The 25,945-nt window shown below is 26.2% G+C and overlaps 2 protein-coding genes across 2 annotated transcripts; one reads left to right on the forward strand and one right to left on the reverse strand.

Moving 5' to 3' along the window:
• Positions 1–955: 955 nt before the first annotated feature.
• Ars2 (arsenic resistance protein 2) lies at positions 956–15,681 on the reverse strand. The gene is made up of 14 exons (XM_011506583.1): positions 15,533–15,681; positions 13,617–13,958; positions 12,173–12,367; positions 10,038–10,104; positions 9,664–9,910; positions 8,830–9,195; positions 8,357–8,601; positions 7,184–7,324; positions 6,766–6,996; positions 6,397–6,567; positions 5,924–6,186; positions 5,371–5,646; positions 2,516–2,659; positions 956–1,132 (listed from the first exon to the last, which is right to left on the reverse strand). Exons 1-14 carry the CDS (start codon positions 15,658–15,660, stop codon positions 1,057–1,059), a joined length of 2,892 nt encoding a protein of 963 aa, XP_011504885.1. The 5' UTR covers positions 15,661–15,681; the 3' UTR covers positions 956–1,056.
• A 5,589-nt stretch (positions 15,682–21,270) lies between these two features.
• On the forward strand, positions 21,271–25,524 carry LOC105368348 (proteoglycan 4-like). The gene is made up of 2 exons (XM_011507351.1): positions 21,271–22,198; positions 22,370–25,524. The coding sequence occupies exons 1-2, from the start codon at positions 21,271–21,273 to the stop codon at positions 25,483–25,485; spliced, it is 4,044 nt and encodes a 1,347-aa protein (XP_011505653.1). The 3' UTR covers positions 25,486–25,524.
• The last annotated feature ends 421 nt before the right edge of the window (positions 25,525–25,945 follow it).

A 25,945-nucleotide genomic window follows, 5' to 3' on the forward strand; every position in this document is an offset into this window, starting at 1 on the left:
AGTAATATATGCATACACAATTGTATAGGTAGGCCTAGAGAAATTAATGTTATATTATTATTATTATTATTATTATTATTATTATTATTATTATTATAATTATTTGCAAGGAACAAAAATAAAATATATTATTGCTAAAAAAAAAAACAGGAGAAAAATGAATTCAATGTGATTTTTTTTTGTTTGTAATATTATTTAATTGTATTATTGTTTCTTAATAACCTTTTTCATCCTTACACATACATATAGATTATACCAGTTTCAATAAAGTTCTTACATGAAGTTATTTTGTTTTGTATTTTATACTGACGTGTACAGAATATAGTAGATACAAATTGAAAAAATAAACACAGATGATTATTAATAGTATTAATGATACTATGGAACGTTGTTCACTTTTTTTTTAAGATTAATGCAAAAAAGGAACGTTAAAAAAAAACTTATGTCTTTTCTCTCATGCCCCAAATTTAGGCTTGTGTTTCACATATTTACATAACGACGTTGTGGTATAGGCATATAAATATATATCCACGTATCGCTTTACAGTCGGCAAATTAAAAAATATTCAAGATATATTTTCCAAGGCTGGAATGAGTTTTATGTTGAAACAATGGTTTCTCTTTCATTTATATTATTCAATAATTCATAATATTCATCTACATATTAATGCCAACTTAGTATTTTATATTAAACTGTAATTGTATACATCCGTAATATGATAAGTAATTTAATTAATTTGATTGAAAATTATAATAAAGCTAAAATAATTTAACTTTCGGCTCATTGTTAAAGAAAATTAACAGTATTTAAAATTACGATTCATTCATTCTATTAATAGTTAAAATAATTATTTATTAGAAAGAAATTTTTTGTTATTTATGATTATTGAATGTAATTAATATGTTTTCATCTATTTATAAAAATTAATTATTCAAAACGAAAATTTATCATATTAAACAAATTGCTATTTTATCCAGCCATAAATTATTTGCTCTTTGGCAAATCTAATATTTTTCGTTGGCGTGTATATTCAATGAGCGAAAGATACTTTTGTTTTTATAAAAATTCGTCAGGCTCTCGTGGGGCATCGAGATCTCGGTAATGAATCACAGGCCTGAACTCGCCGCCTCCGCTGAAATTTTTAAGATTAATAAAAAAAAAATAAAGAATATTAGTTCATAAGACACAATAGAGTTGTTTGCCAGACCAACTGGACAAGAAGTATATGTATATGAATAAATGTACAAGTGGAATGGGATTGAAAATGAAATAAAAATAACAAAGTAATTCAACAAATAAATTTATTTGTTTGATATTGTTTTTGTATTCAATAAGAATATACCGTTTTATATATGTACAAGATCGTTCTCATTAATAAAATAAAATAGATCAGTAAAAGGTATTTTGAAATAAATTTTTTAAGATTAATTTATAATAGAAGGTGCACGGGATAATTTATAACTTTATTTATGCAAGATTAGCCCTTCTATTTTAATTTAAATTCAATTAAGTCACTTTTTAAAACATAAATGTGCTGATTTTGTAACACTTGTCAATAAAAATAATTCTCGTCCTGTTATATATTCTAAAATACTTTGTACATTCTTTTCGATTGTTTAACTTGCGTGTTACATAATCCAGATTCTAAATCTGCTGGCACAATTAATACTTTCAAATTGAATGGGAAAAATTCAAAATAAATCCGTATCCAGCTGGTCCAGGTCATTATAACTAATTAGTGGTCTTGACGTGGAATCCGGAGCAGCCCTGGAAATATAGTAGTCATTTTTTTATCATAATTATTTAAATTTTTCATGTACTTGTTTTTCAGAAATTAAGATAGAGCTCCTCTGAATAATACGTCAGCGTCAAGATTCAGCACTTCTCCAATAAAAAATTTTTTTTTTTAATGTAATTTCTCATGCGTAATTTAAGAAAATTAATCGCGGTTGATATTACTAATATTTGTAATTTAAAAAATTATATGAAGTTATTTATCGGTAAATTAATTTAACAATTATCTTAATCGTTTCAATAATTTTTCTTAATTCGAAATTTTTTATTTTTTATATAACAAATTCTATGCGTTATATTTTATTTTTTCAGTCTCTCTTTTCTCTTGTTAAATATTAGTATTAAAAATATTTAATTTTTAATATTTTTATTTATATTTTTAAAAGAATCCTGAATAAGTTAATTGTTTATATACAAAACTCTTTGAAAATTGTTTTGGTGTTTTTATTTGACTAGGCCTGTATGCAATGAAAAAATAATGAGTTTTCATAAGTTCGAGACGACTTGAAATTATAAAAAACTTTCAATCATTCAAATTATTAATTAAATTTACATTCTTTTATTAATTGTAAAGTATTAAAGTACATTAAAAAATTGTTATTTAAAAAGCTGTTATGAGTATTATACAAATTATTATGAAAAAATATCCACATATAAATTGATTCACAGCCATTGTTTATTCGGTAAAGAAAATATGCTTAAAATAAATAAGATATCTTACCGTCCTCTGTTGAATCCGCCTCGATTAGACCTTGGTACTCCGAAACCGCCTCCGAATCCTCCGCCGTAGCCACCTCCAAAGCCGCCGCGGTTGCCACTAAAGTTACTCGTGTAGTTGCCTGCGAATCTACTGGGAGTCCGAGAGCTTAAATAAACGTAAAGACAAACGGTACTTTTCATGGTATCAGGGACCGAAATGACACAGAAATAAATTTCCATCATTTTTCATGCGAAATGACAGCTTGTCGAGAAAATTTCAAATATACTATTAGAAATTTTATATGAATTTTTAGTGATTCAAAGTATTGTATTTTCAGATTCATATGTTTATTAAACAAATCACGATACTATACCAAACTTCATTGGCAACAATGTTTTTAATGATTTTTTTATAAAATAAAATAAATTACATGACACATTTTAAAACAATCAATTAAATGTTATAATTTTTTAACAGAATTATAAATTAATCATTTTTTTAAACGTATATACGTCTAAAAAAAACAGACCAAAAATATAATTATCTGCAATTATATTATTGAGGATATATGAAAATTTTATATTCTGTGTAATTTAATATTAAACACCAGCGAATGTTAGCAAATTAAACACAATTAAACACAATTTTAACAGATTTGATCATCTGATCATCATACAATAATATTAATTATAAATTATGAAATTAATTGTTATAATTTCATTTCAATTTATTTAAAATAATTCTTTTAATATTACTCGTCTTATGGACAGTAGTTTATCACAATGCGATGCTTATTAAAAAATTTTATTTTGTTTGAAAAAGCGTTTGAAAAATGTTTGATGCATATAAAAATAATGTTTTAAGCTTATGTCAACAAGGCTAATTGCTAAATAAAAATTGGTAATTCTGAATTACTAATAATTTCGCGTTAAAGATAAAATACAATTTTATATATCAAATTAGCCTTTACTATTTTAATTTATAAAATAATAATAAATTCCTTTGTATTAAAATTATTTCATACAACATGTATTTAGTATTACTAATACATTCAATTTTTTAATTTTTATTATTTTATATTTGAATGATTGTTATGAAAAAAACAAAATAATTAAATCAGCGATTAAATTCATTGAAACTGAACATAATCATATTTTTTATCAGAAATATTTCAAAATAAATCAAGAATATAAAATACAACAGAGTAAGAAAATTAAAAATGATTAATTAAACACTACCGAATACTTAATTAAATTTTAATTAATAAGTTAATTGGGTTTTAATTTATAATATTCTATAATTATAAAATATTTGTTTATATAAATTTAATAATTAATAATAAGTATTTAATAATTTACATGTTAACACAATTTATATATCTATATATTTTTACGTTCTAGTAAACATCAATAATATCGAATAATAAAAAATAGTGTTAAAGTCTATTAAAAGATTTTTGAAAATCATATATAATACATTTTTAAAACTTTTCATAAGATAAAATAATATAACATATAACATTATCTTCAAATAAAGATAAAATACATTATTATATTTACTACTTTTTTCAAATAGCGCAGTATTATAATATTTGAAACAAAAAACATAAACGCAATCTTGTAATAAAAGAATTTTTTCTTAACATTCTATTAATATTTATAAATTAATTATAAAAATAATTTAGAATATTAAAATTTGTGTATTGTTAGATTTTTTAAATATATTATTGATATTTATGTAAAACAAAATTAATATAAATAATGCATTATAAATAATGTTAATTTTAATATATATTAGAAATATTTATTTTGTTAGATTAAATTAAACGTCATACTGATATTAATTCAGAATTTTCAAAAATGATAGAAACAGACTTTAGCAATGGATAAATTAAAACAAATTCTCATTTAAAATTCCCACTTAAACTTCTCTTAATGATTTGTTTCAACTTTTCAATCCCTAAAAAGATTGAAAAAAGAACTAATAATAAGCATGAATTTCAATATAAATATATTATTATTCGTAAAAAGATCTATAGTTAAATGAACATTAAAAATGTAAATTATAAGTGCTTATTACAAATGTAAATTTAAATAAAATATCTTGTCCAAAAGTAAAAAATAATGTTTTAACTGTACAAAAATATGTTTAACGTATCTGTCATCATATTAATTACAAATGCAAATATGTAAAATATTATTATTTACAATGTAACGAGATATTTTATTTATAGGTGAGGGTAAGAAGTTTCTCAATCTACCAATCTAATGATTAATTACATCTCAATATCAAATAAAAATATTAAACAAAAAAAAGAAGTAAAACGTTTAAAAAAATTCTATAATGCTTATTTTGTATTTTAAACTTATATAAAATAATGTTATGAAAAATAAATATTTAACCCTGATTTACAATGAACAATTAATTTTCAATAATAACATATTTTTATAAACTAATTAGAGTTAAAGTCATGTTTTCAAGTTTTAAGTTAATTTTCAAAATCATTTAAAATTTCTAAGCAATGTTACAAAGATGAAGTGATAAATAAATACTTAAAATTCTAGAGAATATTAATGAAATAATTTTGAAAAATATTCTACTTTCTTTACTATATTATGTGTTGACTTCTAGAATCTACTAATCTAATATTTTTCAGTGATTTCTTGTACATTAAAATTGCGTAACTGTACAAAACTGTAAAATTGTAACACAAGAAATAACTTAAAATATAATTAAAAATATAACTTAAAAAATAAAAATAAAATATTTAGCCAAAAATAAAATATCAAGACATCGTCGAATAAATAATAAATAACTAAACGATATTAATTTTTGTTCTTGGCATAACAGAATATAACAAAGTGATGAATATTTACCCGCCAGCATTGTATGGAGTGTAAGTTTCTCTTGCACTATCTCTCATTGGCGCTTTGTTACCTGGATGTTCGGGTAATTGTGGCCTCTTTGGATCCTTAAGATAATTATTGAAGTATTCAGCTTCTGCCTTAACTTCCGCAACCTTTTCAGCATGTTTATTGAAAATATGTTTACGAATAAAATCTGGACCTTTGAATTTTTTACCGCTGAGCGGACACAGCCACTTATCTTTCGAAAGCTCTTGTGTATTTGCTTGGACAAACTTCTCTACCTCCCTATGGATTATTAAAATAATTTAATCATTTAGATTGAAAATCTTCAATGATTAATTACAATTAATGCATTAAACAATATGCAAAGTGTTAATTAAGTAATCTTGAAATTTAATAAAATTGATTGATTATTATTTTAGAACAATTAAATAATCATTAATCTACTTATATGATTTTTGTATTAGTTACTACTTGTAGTTAAATAAAATATTATATTGGGTAAAAAAAGAAGTAATTGGTAATGAAAGCACTTAATATGAAAAGTATTGTCAATACGTACGTTTCGGCATTTTTCGTGCCCAACTTATCGTAATCAGTTGGATTAACAGTTGCCACGGGCGTAAGGAATGCGGCCATTTTGCTCTCAAAGTTTCTACAATATTCTGTCAACTCGTTGCTAGACACTTTCGTAGTAGGAGGTGTTCCTCTCACATGCATAATACCACATCGATTTGGCATCTCATCTTCATTTGGATATTCACAATGATTGTAGTAATCAACAGAATGTACTATCCTTAGATATAGAATCAATTTATCTAAAACCTATATAATATTAATTAATAAAATTTTGAGAACTTTGTATAAAATCTACACAAGAAGTTAAATAAAATAAAAACATTATATAAAATTTATATATATATTTCTTTTTAAATTTTCCAAAGTCAATAAATTTCAAATTAATATAAGAAGAAATTGTCATTATTACATTAAATAATCATCACGTATTAGTAACAAAGTTAAATGTTTACATACTTTCATTAAAGCTGGATCTCTCTCTATTTTTTCTTCAGCTTCACAAGACAATTGTCCTTCTTCGTGATCTCCTGAGACTCCAAGCAGTTCTTCTTCTTCCGCAGACGCCTCTTCTATAAGATAATCTGTTATATTTTTTAAAATTGGATTTTTCGACGACAATCCAAAAGCCTGAAAGAATTTATTAATATTACTATTTTTGTATACAGTGAAAGTATAATAGAAAATAATAACATTATCTAAAGGCGTTTAAATATTCTTAAAAGATATATGAGTAATGCTGATATGAGTTAAGACTTTCGAGTTATAATTAAAAAATTAAACTAAAAGAAAGTTCAACTAAAAAATAAATATATTTTTAATATTTACTGCTTGTTCTATATCATTTGCGGTTTGTTCTTTCTTAGCCTCTTCGTCTTTCAAAATTTCTTTCTTATCTTCCGACCATAAACCTGCTCGACTATCTAAATTATGTACAATTTTCGCACTCAATTTAATATCATTCCTCACAATTTGTTTGTGACAAGTTATACCATTGATGGTACGTATACGTCGAGAAAGATCACGATTTACAATAGCTCCAAGTTCACAATCTCGTAGCTAAAATTTATTAAAATGATTTATTTATAAATAAATAATAAATAATTTGATAATAATAAATTAAATAAGTTATGCTTTGTATAAATATATATTTTTTTAAATAAACAAATAATTAAATTCGAATATAATAAATATACTTGATAATAAAGATACGTAAAACAAATATATAAAATTTTTCAAGACTTACTCTAATATTGTTTAAACTCCAACATATTTCTTTAATATTGACTTGTCGTTCAAATGAGACCCATCCTCGTCGGAACCATCTTCTTTCTGGTTGAGGATCTGCAATAGCTACTCTTAGAAAGCCCGGGAATCGTTTACACATCTATAAAAGAATTTGACATTAACTTGCTAGTATAATAATATCACCTTAAGTTGTTAATTGTTCGCATTATTTTATGTTCTTGTAAATAAGGAAAGACTTTCATTTTAAATTTTAATAAATAAATTATACATGAAAGCTATTTAAAAAGAAATATGTTTCTATAATTATATATATGTTGATGCATTTATTGATTTTTTACTGAGTATGATTCTATTTTATAAGAAATTTGGATAAAATGGTAACTTAGTTAATAGTAATAATCAACTTACAAATTTTAGCATATTTCAAAATATTTGAAAGCTAGGTCAAGTATATATCATCACCATAAAAATTTAATGTATTTTCATATTACATTCAAAATATCGATTATGAGTATACTTTAAACAATGTAAAGTACCAAAATAATAGAGAATTAATGTATAATTTATTAATATATTAGAGTATATTAAAATAAACAAAGAGAAAAGCACTAACTCTAGTCATAGGTAGCAACGTATCATACAAGTAGTATAAATACAAAACTTTAATAACATTGTATGTCACTAATATTCACTTGCTAAACAGATCTAATTTAATGTTAAATTTGAAAATTAATTTATAAAATTTGATATTTAATTGAATAATAATAATAACACTGCCAATGTGCACGTTTAGTATTTTATCTTAAATTTTTCCAATAAAATAATTATATATATATAAATATATATAAATATATATAATATATATATATATATAGAAATATATATAGAAATATATAATTTCACTACTGGATATTTTAAATGTAGCAACCTTTTGTTTTTAAAAACTATTAAGAATCACAATAGAACTAAAAGTCGCTGTACTCGCCAAAAGTATTAATAACGCGCATACGACTGCCAACAAATGCATAACATAAATAAGAAGATTTAAATAGAATAATAAATTACAGAGCATTAAATTTAAATGAAGCCCATACTCGAGAGTTCAATAATTATTAACCATTTGTGAACTTTGGAAATAGGAAAAATATTGATTAAAATAAAAAATAATTACAGCTTCGACTTCAGCTTTAGTAATCGTTGGAGCTAAATTCCGAAGAAAAATACTGCTGGTTTTATGTAAAGCACGAGGTTCCTTTTCATTGGCTAAATCTATTACAGTTTCTGTATCAGCTCCCTTCTTTTTTGGCTTTTCAATTTCAAGTTCAGGTGATTTTTCCTTTATTGGCACCTCTGGTTCTTCGCTTGGTATGTCGATATTTTCTTGCTTCTCCTCTTTTACTTCTTTTTCTTCAGCAGCTGGAGCAATACAATTTTAAATGCTACATAATTCAGATTCAACTAAATTTATTAATTTTATAAACAATTAAATATGAATTTACAAAATTACAATCAATTAATTTTATCAGAACATCAATAATTTAAATTTATTTAAACATATATCTTTCCATAACATATTGTTTATATTATTTTTTTAACTATTTTAAGATGCATTAAATTTTAAATTGTCTAGAATTAATGGCTTACGAGGTGGACCTCCTGGTGTTGCGGGTTTATTGCTATCAGCGCTATCAGAGGAGCTGCTACTACTGCTACTGCTACTACTGGAATTACTATTAGTTCTTTTACGCTTTTTCGGATTATTTTCCTCTAATTTCTCTTCTACTTCTTGCTGTTGTGTATCACCATCTTCTTTCTTCTCTTCCTCCTTATTATCTTTGCTACTATTGTCTTCTACTGTTTTTTCAATATCTTTTATGATATCTTTGTCATTTTCATTCTTCTCAGGCTCTTTCATCTCTATGTCACCATTATGTTTTTCCTCCTTAGCTATCTCCAGTTTATTTTCATTTGTTTTTTCATTCTCCTCTATTTTTTCAACCTTTATTTTTACTGGGGAAAAAAAAATAGGAAAGTTTTTGAAAAAATTAATATAGCATCTAAATAAATATTTAAATTTAAAGAAAAATCTGTTTTTATAGTATAATCCTAAAAGTAAAATCAGTCAAATTTAAATAAAATAAATATTGTATAAAATAAAAAAAAAGTATCAACAATAAATGTTCAATAAGTACTTAATAATAATTAATCAATCATATATACCAATTAGTTAAAAATCTATACAAATGTACTTAAATAAGAAAAATGATATAATAAGAATTTATACCAAAGTGAACTATGAAAGAAGTTTTATAAAATAAAATGATAAATATATTTCACTCATTAAAATTTTTGAACATTAAGTATTTTAATCATTATTAATCAATCAATTTGCTTATTTTTTTTTATGCAATTAATAGAACTCTGTTACTCAAAAAAAAAAATCAATCTAAAGAATAAAAAATTGTTGGTTCAGCTTACCTGTATCTTTAGCATCTTTAGACTCTTCTTCCTTTTTTATTATTGATTCCTTGGGATTAGAATCCTTGGCCAGGGTTTGACTCGGCGGTTTTACATCCAAAATCTTCAAATCGTCCTCAGTGCCACCCTCAAGTTTTATTACAACAGCATCCAGCAAGTGTAGCAATATGTCCGTTTGGTCTGCATCAACTGATACTTTGTCTATTTCTTTATTATCCAACATTTCTAAAAATACCTCTACACGTTTCTAAAAATAAAATAATCACAATAGCATAAATATTAAAAGTAGTAATAATTTAAATTTATATAAAAAAAAAAAAAAAAAAAAAAAAAAAAAAAACTTAATGCAAATAGAGTTAATTGTTAGAACTTACTTTTAATGCAGCGAATTGTTCTTCTTTTCGTTTAACCGATTCTTCAGGATGGTACTTTATTTTGAACCTATTGTTGCAATAAAATCTGAATTATATCTTTAATAAGCTCGATATTGCTTATAATAAAAATATATAATTAGTTTAAAATAGATAAATAATTCGATAAATATTCTAAAATATTTTATGGCTGGTTTTTAGAAAATGTTAGCATGCAAAACTTTAAGATAATATTGAAATATGTTTTAATATATAATAATTATTGATTTAATTTAATTATTATATTATTTAAAAATTCTTTCTATGCATAAAATATTGTAAAAAACTTATATTTTATATTCCTTTTTATTATTTAAATATAATTTAAAAACAATAAATACTAATTAGTTATTTAGATATTATTAAATAATAATTAAATAAGCAAAAAATTAAGAATTCATTTCTAGTAAATAAAATATTTTATAATTTACAAAAGAAAAGACTAGCTTTTAAGTATAACCAAGATTATGGGAAAAAAAAATGAAAATAAGGTACAACAGCAGTAGAATAAATTTTCCATTATTTATTCTAATAAATTCCCTATTAAAGCTATCATTTATTAAAAAATATTCAGTTAAACGACTTTATAAATACAATATAAATACAATATAAAGAGCAAACTCATAAAAATTAAATTATATTATATATAATTATCAAAATTAAATAATATGAAATTGACATTTAAAAAATAATCAGAGTGAAAAATTAGAAAGTATTTAGTAATTTGATTTTTAACTTGCTGTTGTTCCTTTATAAAATCAACAAAAAAATTACAGCCTAATATTTCTTAATATTAACGTAACTATTGTTATATATAATAATGTATATAATATATTGACATAATACGGTCAATATGATCCGCTGCGTAATGGATCCTCACCTGTGGCACCTTGTGCATTCGTCATTTCTCGATGCTTTTTATCATTTTTATTTTATTTTATCAAACAAAATTTTTACCGCGATTTCAAGTTTTCCCTAAACATGTATACGGGTTAAGAACGCGACCTAATGTCCGAGCATCTAGTGGGCCTTGCGCGCCCAAGATGCTAATATTTTCCATTTTGTAAGCATGGCATGTGAGAATTTTTCATTCAGTGGTAACGAGAGCTAAGCTAAAGTCGGTATAAATTGTATATTTTTGATATTTTTCGAGTCTCTCTTCAACGACGCGTGTGTTGATTTGCTCTTTCGCATGAATAATATATTTATTCGTGCGCAAAATAATAATTGGACGAGGCGAGACCCGTGCGATGGCTGTTTGCTGTAGGGATAGACAGACATCTGTTCACAATTTTTGTTAAATGATCAACTTTTTTTAATTTTCATGGGCTTATTTATTTATTAATTGTTTTTTTTTTTTTTTTTTTTTTTTTTTTTTTTTTTTTTTTTTTTAATTATCAATCATCCGTTTGTGCACGACGATTTTTTTTATCATTATCTACTTAAAATAATCCTGACTTTTTTCTTCCTCGGTGTTTATTAATATTTGTTAATTTGAGTATTCATCGAAAAATATTCAGAACACATTTCATTCGTAACAGCTTATTTCGTAATAATTACATAAAAACGTTACTTTAAATTAAACTGATTTTTTCATCATGTACACTTATTTATAATTTTTATTTATACATATTTTATTACAAATAATTCATATAGTACGGTATGTAATTTTTTTTCTCTATTAGATCAAAGCATTAAATGTACAAAATCAATATTGAATTAATTGTGTTAAGCAAATTTTCAAAATAATATATTAATAATTAACGAATAACAATTAGTAAGAGTAAATTTAATGAGTAAAAATTCATTTATCATTAAAAATTTCTTTAAAACTACATCAAGAATATTGCACTGATTTAAAAAAAAAAAAAAAAAAAAAAAAAAAAAAAAAAAATCTAATTTCTGAAATTATGTTGTTTTAACTGGAAAATTTATATTTGGAAGACTTAGAATTTAAATTAACAGACACTGAGGAAAATTTGAATGTACATGTTAAAAGCATGCACAATATATATCGAAGAATAAAAATAAAAGAATTCATAAGTATAAAATAAGGATAATAAAGTATTGGTTTCATTATTTTAAAAACTAATGCTTACCATTCCTCATCTTTATGTGCAATAAAGAACTCGTTAAGTTGCTGTCGCCTGAATTCTAATTTGTACTCATTATAACGTTTAATAGCTTCTTCATCTGTAATTGAATCTTCTTGTGTACCTAAGAATGCTTTGAATGTCATCATTGGAGGCTGAGTTTCCACATTGGAATTACTAAAATTACCAGCAACTTCACGACTATACAAAATGAATAAAATATAAATTAATAATATTATTTATGATTATTCTTTTATGTAAAACGTTATAACAGTATGAATAAAATTCGTTTTATGAACTTTAATTATCACGATTTTAATTATCACCATTTAATTATTTTTAGTAAATAATACATAAAAACATTAATTATTAATTAATATTGCAATTTCTATTTCTAAGTATAAAATTATTTCTAGGAATTACGAATATACAAATACAGAAAATAGATAAAAATTAAATATTTTAAATATTCTAAATAGAAAAATTAATAGAATATGAAAACTTAAAATAAACTTCAAAACAAATACTTGAATTAGTAATAAACATTACGTGGAAATTTATATGATATTTGTTACTTCATTTATAATAAATTTATAGTATTAAAATTGTTTTTTAATAAAAATTAGTAAAACTACTCATAAGTGATAAATATATTTAAAAATCTCTCTCTCTCTTTCTCTTTCTCTCCCTTTTTTTGTTTTATATATTTACTTGTTTTATATATTTTATATATACTAATAAGTAAAAAAAAATCTTATCATTGTAAATTTTTATTTAGAAATTTTATTTTGAAATGATAGATAATAGTTCATTAATCAATAATTACGAGCCTACATCAAATAAAAAATAATAAAATAAATCCATTAAAGTTAATTATATTTACTGCACTTTCATCATTTAAGCTTTGAAGGATTTCTTATTCAATGTAGCTTTTTAAAAAAATCTTTTTTAAATTTCAAAGTATTGGCACATACAAAAAAGCAATATACAAGAATATATTAACATAATTTTATAATGTGTATTACAGAATTTATAATTTCAACAAATGACAGTACATAGAATGATTCATTTACATCTACCTAATAAAAAAAAAAAAGAAAAAGCTAAGTCACAAATGCATTTTTAAATCGCTCTTTATAATACGTTATAGGTTACTGAACTTTCAAATATTTAAACGAAAAGTAAAATACACGAATGCCGGTCGCGTTAAGCAACATTACAAAATGTACCTTAATTGTGCCAACAATTTCGGAGTCATTCGACTCTTTTTCGTTAATCTACGGCCATTCATGCTCGCTTATCCCTGGGTAATAATCGTAATTAAATTAAACCTTAGACGTTCAAGCTCATACTTGATTATCAGCATAAGCTATGAATGCAAGTTAGAAATGCACCAAAACCAAAACAAATGAGCAAAGATACGAACCGAGCGCCGTAACCGTAAGCTCACCTGCTACTGTTGTTGCTGTGGTTACTGTAATGATGGTTTCCGTGATGCGGCGCGGAGTAGTGCTCCTGGTTCCAGGCGCCGCCTCCACTTCCGCCGCCACCCCCGCTACGGCCACCCCCGACACCGCCGGTACTAGTTTCACTGTCCCTACCGCCTCCACCGCCATAATAGTCCCCGTAGGAGTGTCCACGTGGCGGCCTGTCATCCCAATCACCGCGCATACGCTTCATCGGTGGTGCCATGTCCTGTGACCGAGCTGGACTGTATCGTTCACGGCCGCCGCCTCCGCCGCCCCGGTAGTCCCGGTAATCCGGTCTCGTGCGTGGCCTGCTCGACCATTCTCTATGAATGGCAGATTTTTACTAGCTTTAATGAACTTGGCATTACGTCGACTATTGGTGGAAGCCCAAATATTTTACTGCTCCTATTTCGATCGCATTTTTATAATTAATATCCACTTACGTTTAAATAATAGTCCTTCTAAAGAGAGGGATTGATCTTGTGGTAGCATTATGAAAACGTAAAGTCATAAACATAACCTAATCAAATTGCAATATATCTCGCAAAAATTTAATGTAGATGTTAGCCTTTGCTAAATATAAGTTCAATAAAGGTTTGATTATTTTTAAGTTAATTTGTACTTTTTTATATTAATATTCTTAAATTATAATCCATAGAATGAAATTAATTTATTAACTCTATATTTGGCTATATATATATATATATATATATATATATATATATATATATTTATATATATAAAGATAATGTAAATATAATTTTAGATGATTTTATTGATCATATAATTTACTTATTTCAAAAATTTAACTAAATAATTCACATTTATAAATGAATTAGAACCAATATTCTATTATTTAATTAAAATGAGATCTAAATTATTAAATCTTATAATTATAAATTTTAGAATTAAATTATATTATTCTCATAATAAATAATTAACTCGTAGTTCTAATATATTGAACCATATAAAAATGATATCCTTAAACATTTTTAATAAATAGTTTATAGTAGCTTTTAAGATAACTTTTTACAAATTAATAAATTAAGGTATTATGATAATATTTTTAATTTTTACCTTATATGAATCAAATAACTGTCAAAAACAGCGTATTAAAATTTTATTAATGATAATCCAGCACAATAATATAATAATTTATATTTATTCTTAAGTATGAGAAATTCAATAGTTATATCTAAGTATAATTTATAAACAAAATACGCAATATATTCGAAAAGATTTGATTAATTTTTTATTATTTACATTATATTTATTAAATTTATATTATACATAGAATTATTTACATTTGGTTACTTGAGTTTTCTATTTAGGCTGTCAAAATGAATTTAAATAAAACATAATTTTATTTTTAAATAAAACTAAACCATAAAATTGGCTTTATTGTGTTAGATTAAATAAAGCATATTTACTGTAAGCGACTTTTCATTCTCATATTTCGTTGTAAAATTTTATAATGATATAGCAATTATTCATAAACTATGAAAAATTATAAAGCTTTTTAAATATTTAAGAAATTCTAGTTACTAATTTATTACTTATTAATTATTTTGAAACATTAAACTTATAAGTACTATTTATAAGTAAGCTTTTTCAAACATACTATCATTTTAATCTTATCTTTATTTATTTATTTATTCTATCACATATATAAATATTTAACATGAAAAATAATTTAAGTAAATTTAACCATATATAAATAGTTATCTAGTAATTTAAGAATAAATAATATTTTATAAACTTTTTTATTTAAAGAGCATATTTTGGAAAACTTCTTTGTTCTTATATATTGAATCTAACTATAATAAAATATATTTACTAATGTATTGCAATTGTCATAATATTTTTACAATTTTTAATTAATTAGAATGTTAAATACCTATCAGGCCAATCATCCCCTCCTCTTCTACGATCTTCCCTTCCTCGTCCTTCTCTATAAGATTCTGTTCTTTCTCCTCTGAATTTGTCTCTTCGTTTACGGTCATATTCATCATCAGAGTCTGCCATTGATATTTATGAAGTTGAAAAATTTCTGAAATGTTTATAAAGATAATCTGAATACTGGCATTATCAATTTTGCTCCTGCTTTTTTTTAAATAAATAAATAAATATATATTCTCTATTATTATAATTGAAAGTAAATAAAAATAAATATCAAAAATAAATCTATAATATTAACTTAATTTTCTTTTACATTAACAGTAGATAAATACGCATACAAAACAACTTTGTTGTGAAATAATATAAATATACAAAACTTATTTTATACTTAATAAATCTACGATCGTACATTACAAAATATATATTTTATTTGGCTATTACTTCGATGCTTAGACAATTATATGAAACTTAAATATTACTCTTAATTTTATTCCACTATTCAATGAATTTCTACATAAAAAATAATAAGGTTTAAGGAATTGTATACAAAGTAAAAATTATAATTTGTCTACTATGTAAACAGAAATATTGACAATAAAGAAGTAATTTTCAAAACATATTATGCTATTTTCAATTAAGTCTCCACGATTATTTCATTTAAACACACCATAATTAACTTATAACACAAGCTAACATGAAATAATACAAAACAATATTACAAAAACAAGCTTAGTTAAACGTAAGACGTTAACAGAGTAACTAATAAATGTACCCAACATTACACCATAAGCCATATCACTAGCCTTAAAATTCGTTCAAGGCATCTCGGTAGAAACCGGAATCTTGCACTTTTGCTCGTTAAACATGAAATTTTTCATTTAACTACAGCTCGTGATGAAAAACTAGAAAAAATTTGCCCACGAAAATCACTCATCTTTACAACACAAGAAGCCGCGTAACACTTAACATGCGGGCTTTAGTGAGCGGCTTCACTGTGCGCGTACGAACGCAGTTTTACTTCTTCGGAATCGCATAATTCGGCAACATATCTGGCGCGAAAAACACCTTTCTAACTTACCTTTTGCAAGTGCGAGCTCGTTAGCTACTTTCCCTTTAGAATTTATCACCTTAATGGCTCACTGTTCGATCGCCAGAAAACAACGATAATGGGATGACGATCGCGATATGGCGCTTCGTGACCGCTTGGGCCTCGAAAGTTAGGTTTCCGTCAGGGCATAAATTTAATCAGAGGGGTCAGGCCAACCGCAGGAGATTCCACCTCACAAATTCACAATGCTGTGATGACGCGACGCTCAGCGCTGCCGTCTTTCGGCGAGCATCTCAAAATGGCCGAGGGGCGCGAAATTCGATTTCGCGGGGCGTCATACGATTCGTCCTATTATTCTTACGATTATGATTACGAATACGATTTTTAGGGAATAGGCGGCGGAGAGTCTTGGGAATGTTGAGAGCTGTTTTGTAAGAAATTATACGCAAACGAAACTTTTCAAATGTCTACAAGAGAAATAAACATAAATCGAATCTTAAGTCTTTTTCATAAATAAAAATGTTGTTAAATTTTGTCATATTATTTTTAGACTTTTTCATTTTGACGTTTGCTTATAGTTTCTTTGAAATTAAAAGGCAGTAATACTTGAATAAAAAAATATGAAAAACTGCGTTTATCATATTAATATAATAATATATTTGTATCTATTATTTTTTATTTATTACAATCATTTAAAGGACCATTTAGAAATCAAATAATATAATTGAAATTAATCTACGAATTGATTATAATGAATTTGTGATTATGTTCTTCTCTCTCTAAATCTTCTACCTACATTATACTTATTGTAATTGTTGATAAATTGGAACGTTTTATTTAATATATATATATTCAATATATTCAATTCAATGAATATAATAAAAATATATAATGAATATAACATTAGAATCAAATGTTATTAAGAGCCGTAATTGAAATCTAAATTTACATTATAATATTATAATACTTTTCATTGCTCGAATGGTAATTATTTTATCTAAGTAGAAAATATATGGATAAAAAAATACTGTTAATGTAGAAGATTTATTTTTAATGTGCTTTTTTATGTTTTAATATTAACGTAAATTGAAGGTAAATCTTTAAAAATTAAATTGAATTCCCTTATCATAGTAGCAATAATTATTTGTGCAATTTATTACTTCTTAAAATAATTCAACAAAGAAATAATATTGTTCGGTTTATTGTTAATTTAAATCTGACTTTGTCATGAAATTTTCATTCTATTAATCTTACTTTTGTACTAAGTAAAATATTAGTATACATATTATTACTTAACAACTGATCCATTAACTTCATTAAATTAACTTAAGTAGCAAACCTCGCTGTTTTATTTTGTTAAACATGCATTTTATAAACAATGTATTTTAATATGGCTTGATATAGCAAAAATGTTTAGTTATCAATTAAAAATTAGTCATTGGCCGAGTTAAAATAAAGCCACGAAGCCCTTACATCATGAGCGTCCCCATGAGCAAAACAATTAACAATAATCGTGCACTTTTGGCCTCTAACAAGAACCTTTCCAATTTTAATTCTTTATCGCTACTTTAACAATCTGTCAATTCTTCCTCTGTTCTGCTTTAATTACTCATTTTAATTAGAATCCTATCAGGAAAATAATTGCTTAATTATTCATCAAAATTGAATTCGTTGATTCACAATCAATACTTAATTATAATTCCTGACTATAAACATCGATTGATCTCCTGTATATTTTTATTCTTTCTTTCTTGAAATCGGTTTTTCAATACTTTGTAATTTTTATAATTTTCTAGGTAACCGAGTAATTTACTTTTAAAATATGTTATTTTAATTATTTATTTTAATCAGTAATCTTATTAACTAGAGATGAATGTGATGTTACATGTATTTGTGATTTTTTTTATCGCATTCGCACAATTAAAATTAATTATTTATTATATTTTATGTGAACAATAAGAAAGCAATGTAATAATTATTGTTTAATGCTTATACTATTTATAGATAAAAAAAAAATTTTTATATATTATATTCATTCTTATATAATAAATAAATCAATCGATTATTAAATTATTTTATATTGCCTTATATTGTAGTAATATTGAAATATTTTTTACTTGCGCATATGTTCATTATACGAATATATCTTATTACAACCAAATTTAATTTCTTTTTATAAAAAAAAAAAAACATTCTACAGCGTGTAATTAAAATATTTATTCGTTAATAAACCGTTATAATTATTTCCGAAGTCACTAAGCATTATTTTTAGCTATGAATGTTTGTTTCGAATGAAAATTTTATTATTTTTATACCACTATTAAAAGTCATAGATCAAGTGAAGCATAATATTTCCTTGAATAGTGTCGGATTTATTACAACATTTAATCAAGCGATTATTATCATAATGAAAGAAAGTGCCGTATTTAAAAATATTGATTGATAATAATATTAAATAAATATGTAACTGAAGTTGTAAAACAAATATTTAATGAGCTGAAAAATAATTTAATATTTCATTTATAAAAATTAAGTTGTATTTTTAAATTGAAAGTCATAAAAACTGTCAAAGTTCTAACTGATTTATATTTTCTAAGAAAATTGAAAACTTATTAATTATATAAGAATTGAAAAATTCCTTAAATTATATATTTAAAAATGTATCCTCGATAGTTACAGTCAAATCCTTAAATTCTGTATATTAAAATACTTGTTACAACTAGTTTCTTTATTAATGATGTTTGTAGTAACAACTGTTTACAATTTATAATTTTACTTGTTTAAATTTTACGCAAATCGCACGTTATAAAATTCTTCTACATTCTGCTCGCGGAACCCAACTACGATCATTTCAAAATACACAATTAAACGAATGAAATTATACGTTGAAAAAGCATACTGAAAAAATAAATTGATTTGCCGCTTACTTATTTCTATTTCTGGGTAAACATAAAGTTTCCAAGCAAATTGCGTACACTTGGATACTAGCAGTATCGCAGTATTACTTAATACTTCGTCGATCGCTTGCTTTTATCACGCCTAAGCAAAACTTAATCATCTGCCTGATATCTTGAAAATGATCTATCACTCGGTAAAATTACAATGCTGAAAAAAAATTGACTTGTGAATGATTCTTATCGAATCATCTCTGCAACTTACAGAGAGACGGATGCGCGCATTTTGTTTTTTTTTCTCTCTACATCTTTTGTATCCTTTTACTTCTATTAAATGCTATAGCCTCCGAGAACGTTCGCCGGCATTTTTTTTTTTTTTTTTTTTTTTTTTTTTTTTTGAATACTCAGAGAGCATCAGCTATAAAAGCTACCACTTATACCAATAAATTTACACTCTATCGGAAATTGTTGTTCGTTCAAGATTTTAGTTTCAAAAAGATTACGTGCTGATTTAGTGAGCTTGTGAAAATGTGTCTTACTTTCAGGGCCATTTTGGCCCTGATTGTACTCTCATTATCGTGTATCCTAGCTTTTCCAACAGGTGATTTTTTTCATAATTGTCTAACAAATGATTTGTTTATTTCAATGATAAGTGATATCTAGTGACAATAAAATAAATCTTTATAAAGATAATTTATTGTAATTTCATATTATTATGTTTTCAATTGTGTTTATAATGTGCTAAAAAGGGATTTTTTATTATTATTTATATCTACTTAGTATATATAGTATATAATGTTTCTAAAATGTATAATAATATTTCAGGAGAGAATGCAAATGAACAAACAGCAACCATTGGTAATTATGAAGTCATGAATATATAAAATATAATAATATGGATTTACTTAATTATATTGAATTATATAAATACTGATTAAATAAGATTTCTAAACGTTTTATAATAAAAAGTAACTGTAAAATTTTATTATTTTATGTTAACATAAATAATGTGAAATATTTTTTATTTGTTTTTTTTTATTTTTCTTATTTGATTATTAATTACATAACTTGATATAAATTCATAAATAACAAATTGAAATTTTTATTAGGTAAATAACAGAGTATACATTTTAGCATAACATAGTAAATATTTTATCTTAAAAATAAATCATTACAGCCAATTCCTTTGCCGGTAATGGAGAAAATGTGGATACTACAAATAATAATAAAAGAACTGCTAGTGCAAATGGAATTTCCCTCGAAACTACTCAAATTTCCAATTTCAGTAAACAGGATGACTTTACTAATACAAAACTATTAAATTTAAACAATCAATTAATTGAAAAAAAAGATCCTAGTTCATTAGAAAATTTACAGGAAAAATTATTGTTGAATGTAAAGAATAAACTTTACAAATTACAATTAAACAGCGGTTCACAAACAAACATTAAAAACAAAAAAGAATCCGATCAACCACAAAGTTATAAACTTAGAAGTGAAATTCCTGAAAATGATGATTTTAATATAAATATAGAACCATCAAATAATATTCCTTCAAGTATAATTAATAACAATACAAGGAGTACACCTTATGAAGATAATAAATTTAGTATTGAATTATCTAACAACAAAAATTCTAAAAATATATCGACACCTGTTCAACAACGTTTTAATATTGATAAACTAAAATCTACTAGACCAGAGGGAAAAGAAAATGATCATGAACCTCATAACAGTTATATTAGTTTAAAAAATCAACATAAATTAATGTTACAATCATTAGAAATAGATAAGATGTTTAATATCGATACAACGACGACAAAATCATCTAAGTCAAGTATACCCAAAATAATAGAAACAAAAAAAAATGATAAAAGTAATGAAAAGGACAAGAAATTTACTAATGAGGATAGTGATTTGTCAAAAGATATAGAAAATCAAGAATCTGTGAATAATCTACAAACATTTAAAGAAATAAAAAAATACAAAAAAAATAAGACGGTAATCCAAGAAGTAGAAGAAAGTTCAGAATCATTGAATATACCTGAAGAATACCCAACAGAAACAGTAGATGATGAAACTACGAAACCAATTAAAAAACGCCGACAAAAAAGAACACCAAAACCGAATAAGCCAAGAACATCAGCACCAGAAGAAGATGATACAGAATCAAAAGAAAAAAATCAAGATAATATAGAAGATAAAAATAAACCAGATGAACCAAATGAGGCTACTCAAAAACCTGACAAAGATGAAACCAAGAAACCAATAAAAGAACCAAAAGACATGAAAGAACCAGAAATGAATAATCCAACAACACCAGTATCAGAAAACGATGCCACTAAACCAAATGAAGAAAATGATGATATTCCAAAAGCAGAACAGGACTCGGAATTTCCTGATAATATAAATGATTCACCAAAAGAACCAAAAAAAGATGAATCTAAAAAACCACCTAAAATTCCTACACAAAATAAAGCTAAAAAGAATAACCCAACGACACCATCACCAGATAATGATGAGAATGAACCTGAAAACCCAGAAGCAGATAATTCGGAAGATCCAGAAGAAAATGATCCTGATACACCAGATGAACCGAAAGAACCACCTAAGAAACCAGAAAACAAAACTCCTAAGAAAGCTCCGCAAAATAAACAGCCTAAAAAGAAAAAACCAACAACACCAACACCAGAAAACGATGAAGCTGATCCCGAAGAACCAGATGAGGATAATCCCGAAGAAGATGATCCTGAAACACCAGATGAACCCAAAGAACCACCTAAGAAACAAAAAAACAAAACTCCTAAGAAACCACCTCAAAATAAACAACCAAAAAAGAATAAACCAACAACACCATCACCTGAAAACGATGAGACTACACCTGAAGAACCAGATGAGGATAATCCCGAAGAAGATGATCCTGAAACACCAGATGAACCCAAAGAACCGCCTAAGAAACCAGAAAACAAAACTCCTAAGAAACCTCCACAAAATAAACAGCCTAAAAAGAATAAACCAACAACACCATCACCTGCAAATGACGAGACTACACCTGAAGAACCAGATGAGGATAATCCCGAAGAAGATGATCCTGAAACATCAGATGAACCCAAAGAACCACCTAAGAAACCAAAAAACAAAACTCCTAAGAAAACACCTCAAAATAAACAACCAAAAAAGAATAAACCAACAACACCATCACCTGAAAATGACGAGACTACACCCGATGTACCAGATGAGGATAATCCCGAAGAAGATGATCCTGAAACATCAGATGAACCCAAAGAACCACCTAAGAAACCAAAAAACAAAACTCCTAAGAAAGGTCCGCAAAATAAACAGCCTAAAAAGAAAAAACCAACAACACCAACACCAGAAAACGATGAGGATGATCCCGAAGAACCAGATGAGGATAATCCAGAAGAAGATGATCCTGAAACACCAGATGAACCCAAAGAACCACCTAAGAAATCAAAAAACAAAACTCCTAAGAAACCACCTCAAAATAAACAACCTAAAAAGAATAAGCCAACAACACCATCACCTGAAAACGATGACGCTGATCCCGAAGAACCAGATGAGGATAATCCCGATACAGAAAATGATCCTGAAACACCAGATGAACCCAAAGAACCGCCTAAGAATCCAGAAAACAAAACTCCTAAGAAACCTCCACAAAATAAACAGCCTAAAAAGAATAAACCAACAACACCATCACCTGAAAACGATGACGCTGATCCCGAAGAACCAGATGAGGATAATACCGATACAGAAAATGATCCTGAAACACCAGATGAACCCAAAGAACCACCTAAGAAACAAAAAAACAAAACTCCTAAGAAACCTCCTCAAAATAAACAGCCTAAAAAGAATAAACCAACAACACCAACACCAGAAAACGATGAGGATGATCCCGAAGAACCAGATGAGGATAATCCCGATACAGAAAATGATCCTGAAACACCAGATGATCCCAAAGAACCACCTAAGAAATCAAAAAACAAAATACCGAAAAAACCTTCTCAAAATAAACAATCAAAAAAGAATAAACCAACAACACCAACACCAGAAAACGATGAGGATGATCCCGAAGAACCAGATGAGGATAATCCCGATACAGAAAATGATCCTGAAACACCAGATGAACCCAAAGAACCACCTAAGAAACAAAAAAACAAAACTCCTAAGAAACCTCCTCAAAATAAACAATCAAAAAAGAATAAACCAACAACACCATCACCTGAAAACGATGAGGCTGATGCCGAAGAACCAGATGAGGATAATCCCGATACAGAAAATGATCCTGAAACACCAGATGAACCCAAAGAACCACCTAAGAAACAAAAAAACAAAACTCCTAAGAAACCTCCTCAAAATAAACAATCAAAAAAGAATAAACCAACAACACCATCACCTGAAAACGATGAGGCTGATGCCGAAGAACCAGATGAGGATAATCCCGATACAGAAAATGATCCTGAAACACCAGATGAACCCAAAGAACCACCTAAGAAACAAAAAAACAAAACTCCTAAGAAACCTCCTCAAAATAAACAATCAAAAAAGAATAAACCAACAACACCATCACCTGAAAACGATGAGGCTGATGCCGAAGAACCAGATGAGGATAATCCCGATACAGAAAATGATCCTGAAACACCAGATGAACCCAAAGAACCACCTAAGAAACAAAAAAACAAAACTCCTAAGAAACCTCCTCAAAATAAACAATCAAAAAAGAATAAACCAACAACACCATCACCTGAAAACGATGAGGCTGATGCCGAAGAACCAGATGAGGATAATCCCGATACAGAAAATGATCCTGAAACACCAGATGAACCCAAAGAACCACCTAAGAAACAAAAAAACAAAACTCCTAAGAAACCTCCTCAAAATAAACAGCCTAAAAAGAATAAACCAACAACACCAACACCAGAAAACGATGAGGATGATCCCGAAGAACCAGATGAGGATAATCCAGATACAGAAAATGATCCTGAAACACCAGATGAACCAGTAGATCGGCCTAAAAAACCAACTAAAAAACATCCACAAAACAAACAACCTAAAAGAAATAAACCAACAATGCCATCTTCTGAAGATGTTGATATTAAACCAGAAAATCCACATACAAAAACTCATAATCTTTTATCCTGTGCGCAATCACCAAATTCGCAAATTCAACGTCCTACAGAAATACCTGTTCAGAGAACAATTCCTACTAGCACAAAGAAAGAACCGCAGGTTGAGATAACGGTTAAACCTAACCTTAATCCCATTTTAGGAAATCCTTCGATCATTAGAAATTCATCTTCACCTAATATAACAGTTTTATTTGATAATCGCTTTCAACCTGCTTTCGATTCAACTACATCTATCCCTGCCATAGATGATGATAAGTATTATTATAAAAAGCCTGAGGACCCAGACGATAATGGATGGCAAGGTGCGTATAAGCCCGGTGAAAACGAAGATGGCAATAATGAAGAAATGAACGGAGAAGGTTTATATACTACAAATTTACCGAAACCATTTAAGTTTGACGAAGGTACTCTTGGCTGGCCTTTTCCTCTTGCTCCACCTTATGGACAACCGCCTCTATCATTCCGTTTTACTCCCTCTCAAGACCTCTCTATGTTTGTACCTTATCATCCATTTGAAGGTTTTCCTCATATGCCTTTACCTGTAAATCCATTTTTTTCAACTTCACTGAATTCTGGATTTGGTTCTGTTCCAAATAATCCTGAACTCAAATCTAATTGGTCTTCAAATCCACTTATTTCTGATTTATTAGGACCATTTATAAATAATTTAACTACATCTTCCGACACTATTACGGAAATTAAATCGGATGATCCTAACAATCCCTTCATTATTAAAACCATTTCAGGGTCTTTTGAACCTTTCGATAAATATGGACAAAAAGTTATGCCAACTATAAAAATACGGGCTCCATGGAAAATTTTTTCGAAACCGATTGATCCTAGTTACACAAATAGAAAATAAATACCGCAAACACTAGAAAAATTATTATAACACATATAAATTATATACTATTTCGTTTAATTATAATTAGTATTATATTACAATAATACACAAATAATACATCTTATTATAATTATAGTTCTTACTTATATAATATAATTAACAGTTTTAAGTTAATATATCGCTTACAAACTATATTAAGATTAATTTATTTATTTAAAAAAAAAAATATATATATATATATATATACAGACTGTAATATTTATATAGAATTATTTTAATATTTACTGACAGTTATATGTATGTATTTTAATGTAACTTTTATGTTTTTAGAATAATATCTTATATTGTTAAATTAATAGCATTGAATAAACATAATGTAATAAAATATTTTTAAAAGAAAAATTGTATTTATTAAAAAAAATAATTTTCATGTTTCTGGAGATCCTAATAATGAAAGTATTAAGTAAGAAAATGTGAA

Source organism: Ceratosolen solmsi, unplaced genomic scaffold (assembly GCF_000503995.2).
Source record: "Ceratosolen solmsi marchali unplaced genomic scaffold, CerSol_1.0 scaffold6, whole genome shotgun sequence".
Lineage (NCBI taxonomy): Eukaryota > Metazoa > Arthropoda > Insecta > Hymenoptera > Agaonidae > Ceratosolen > Ceratosolen solmsi.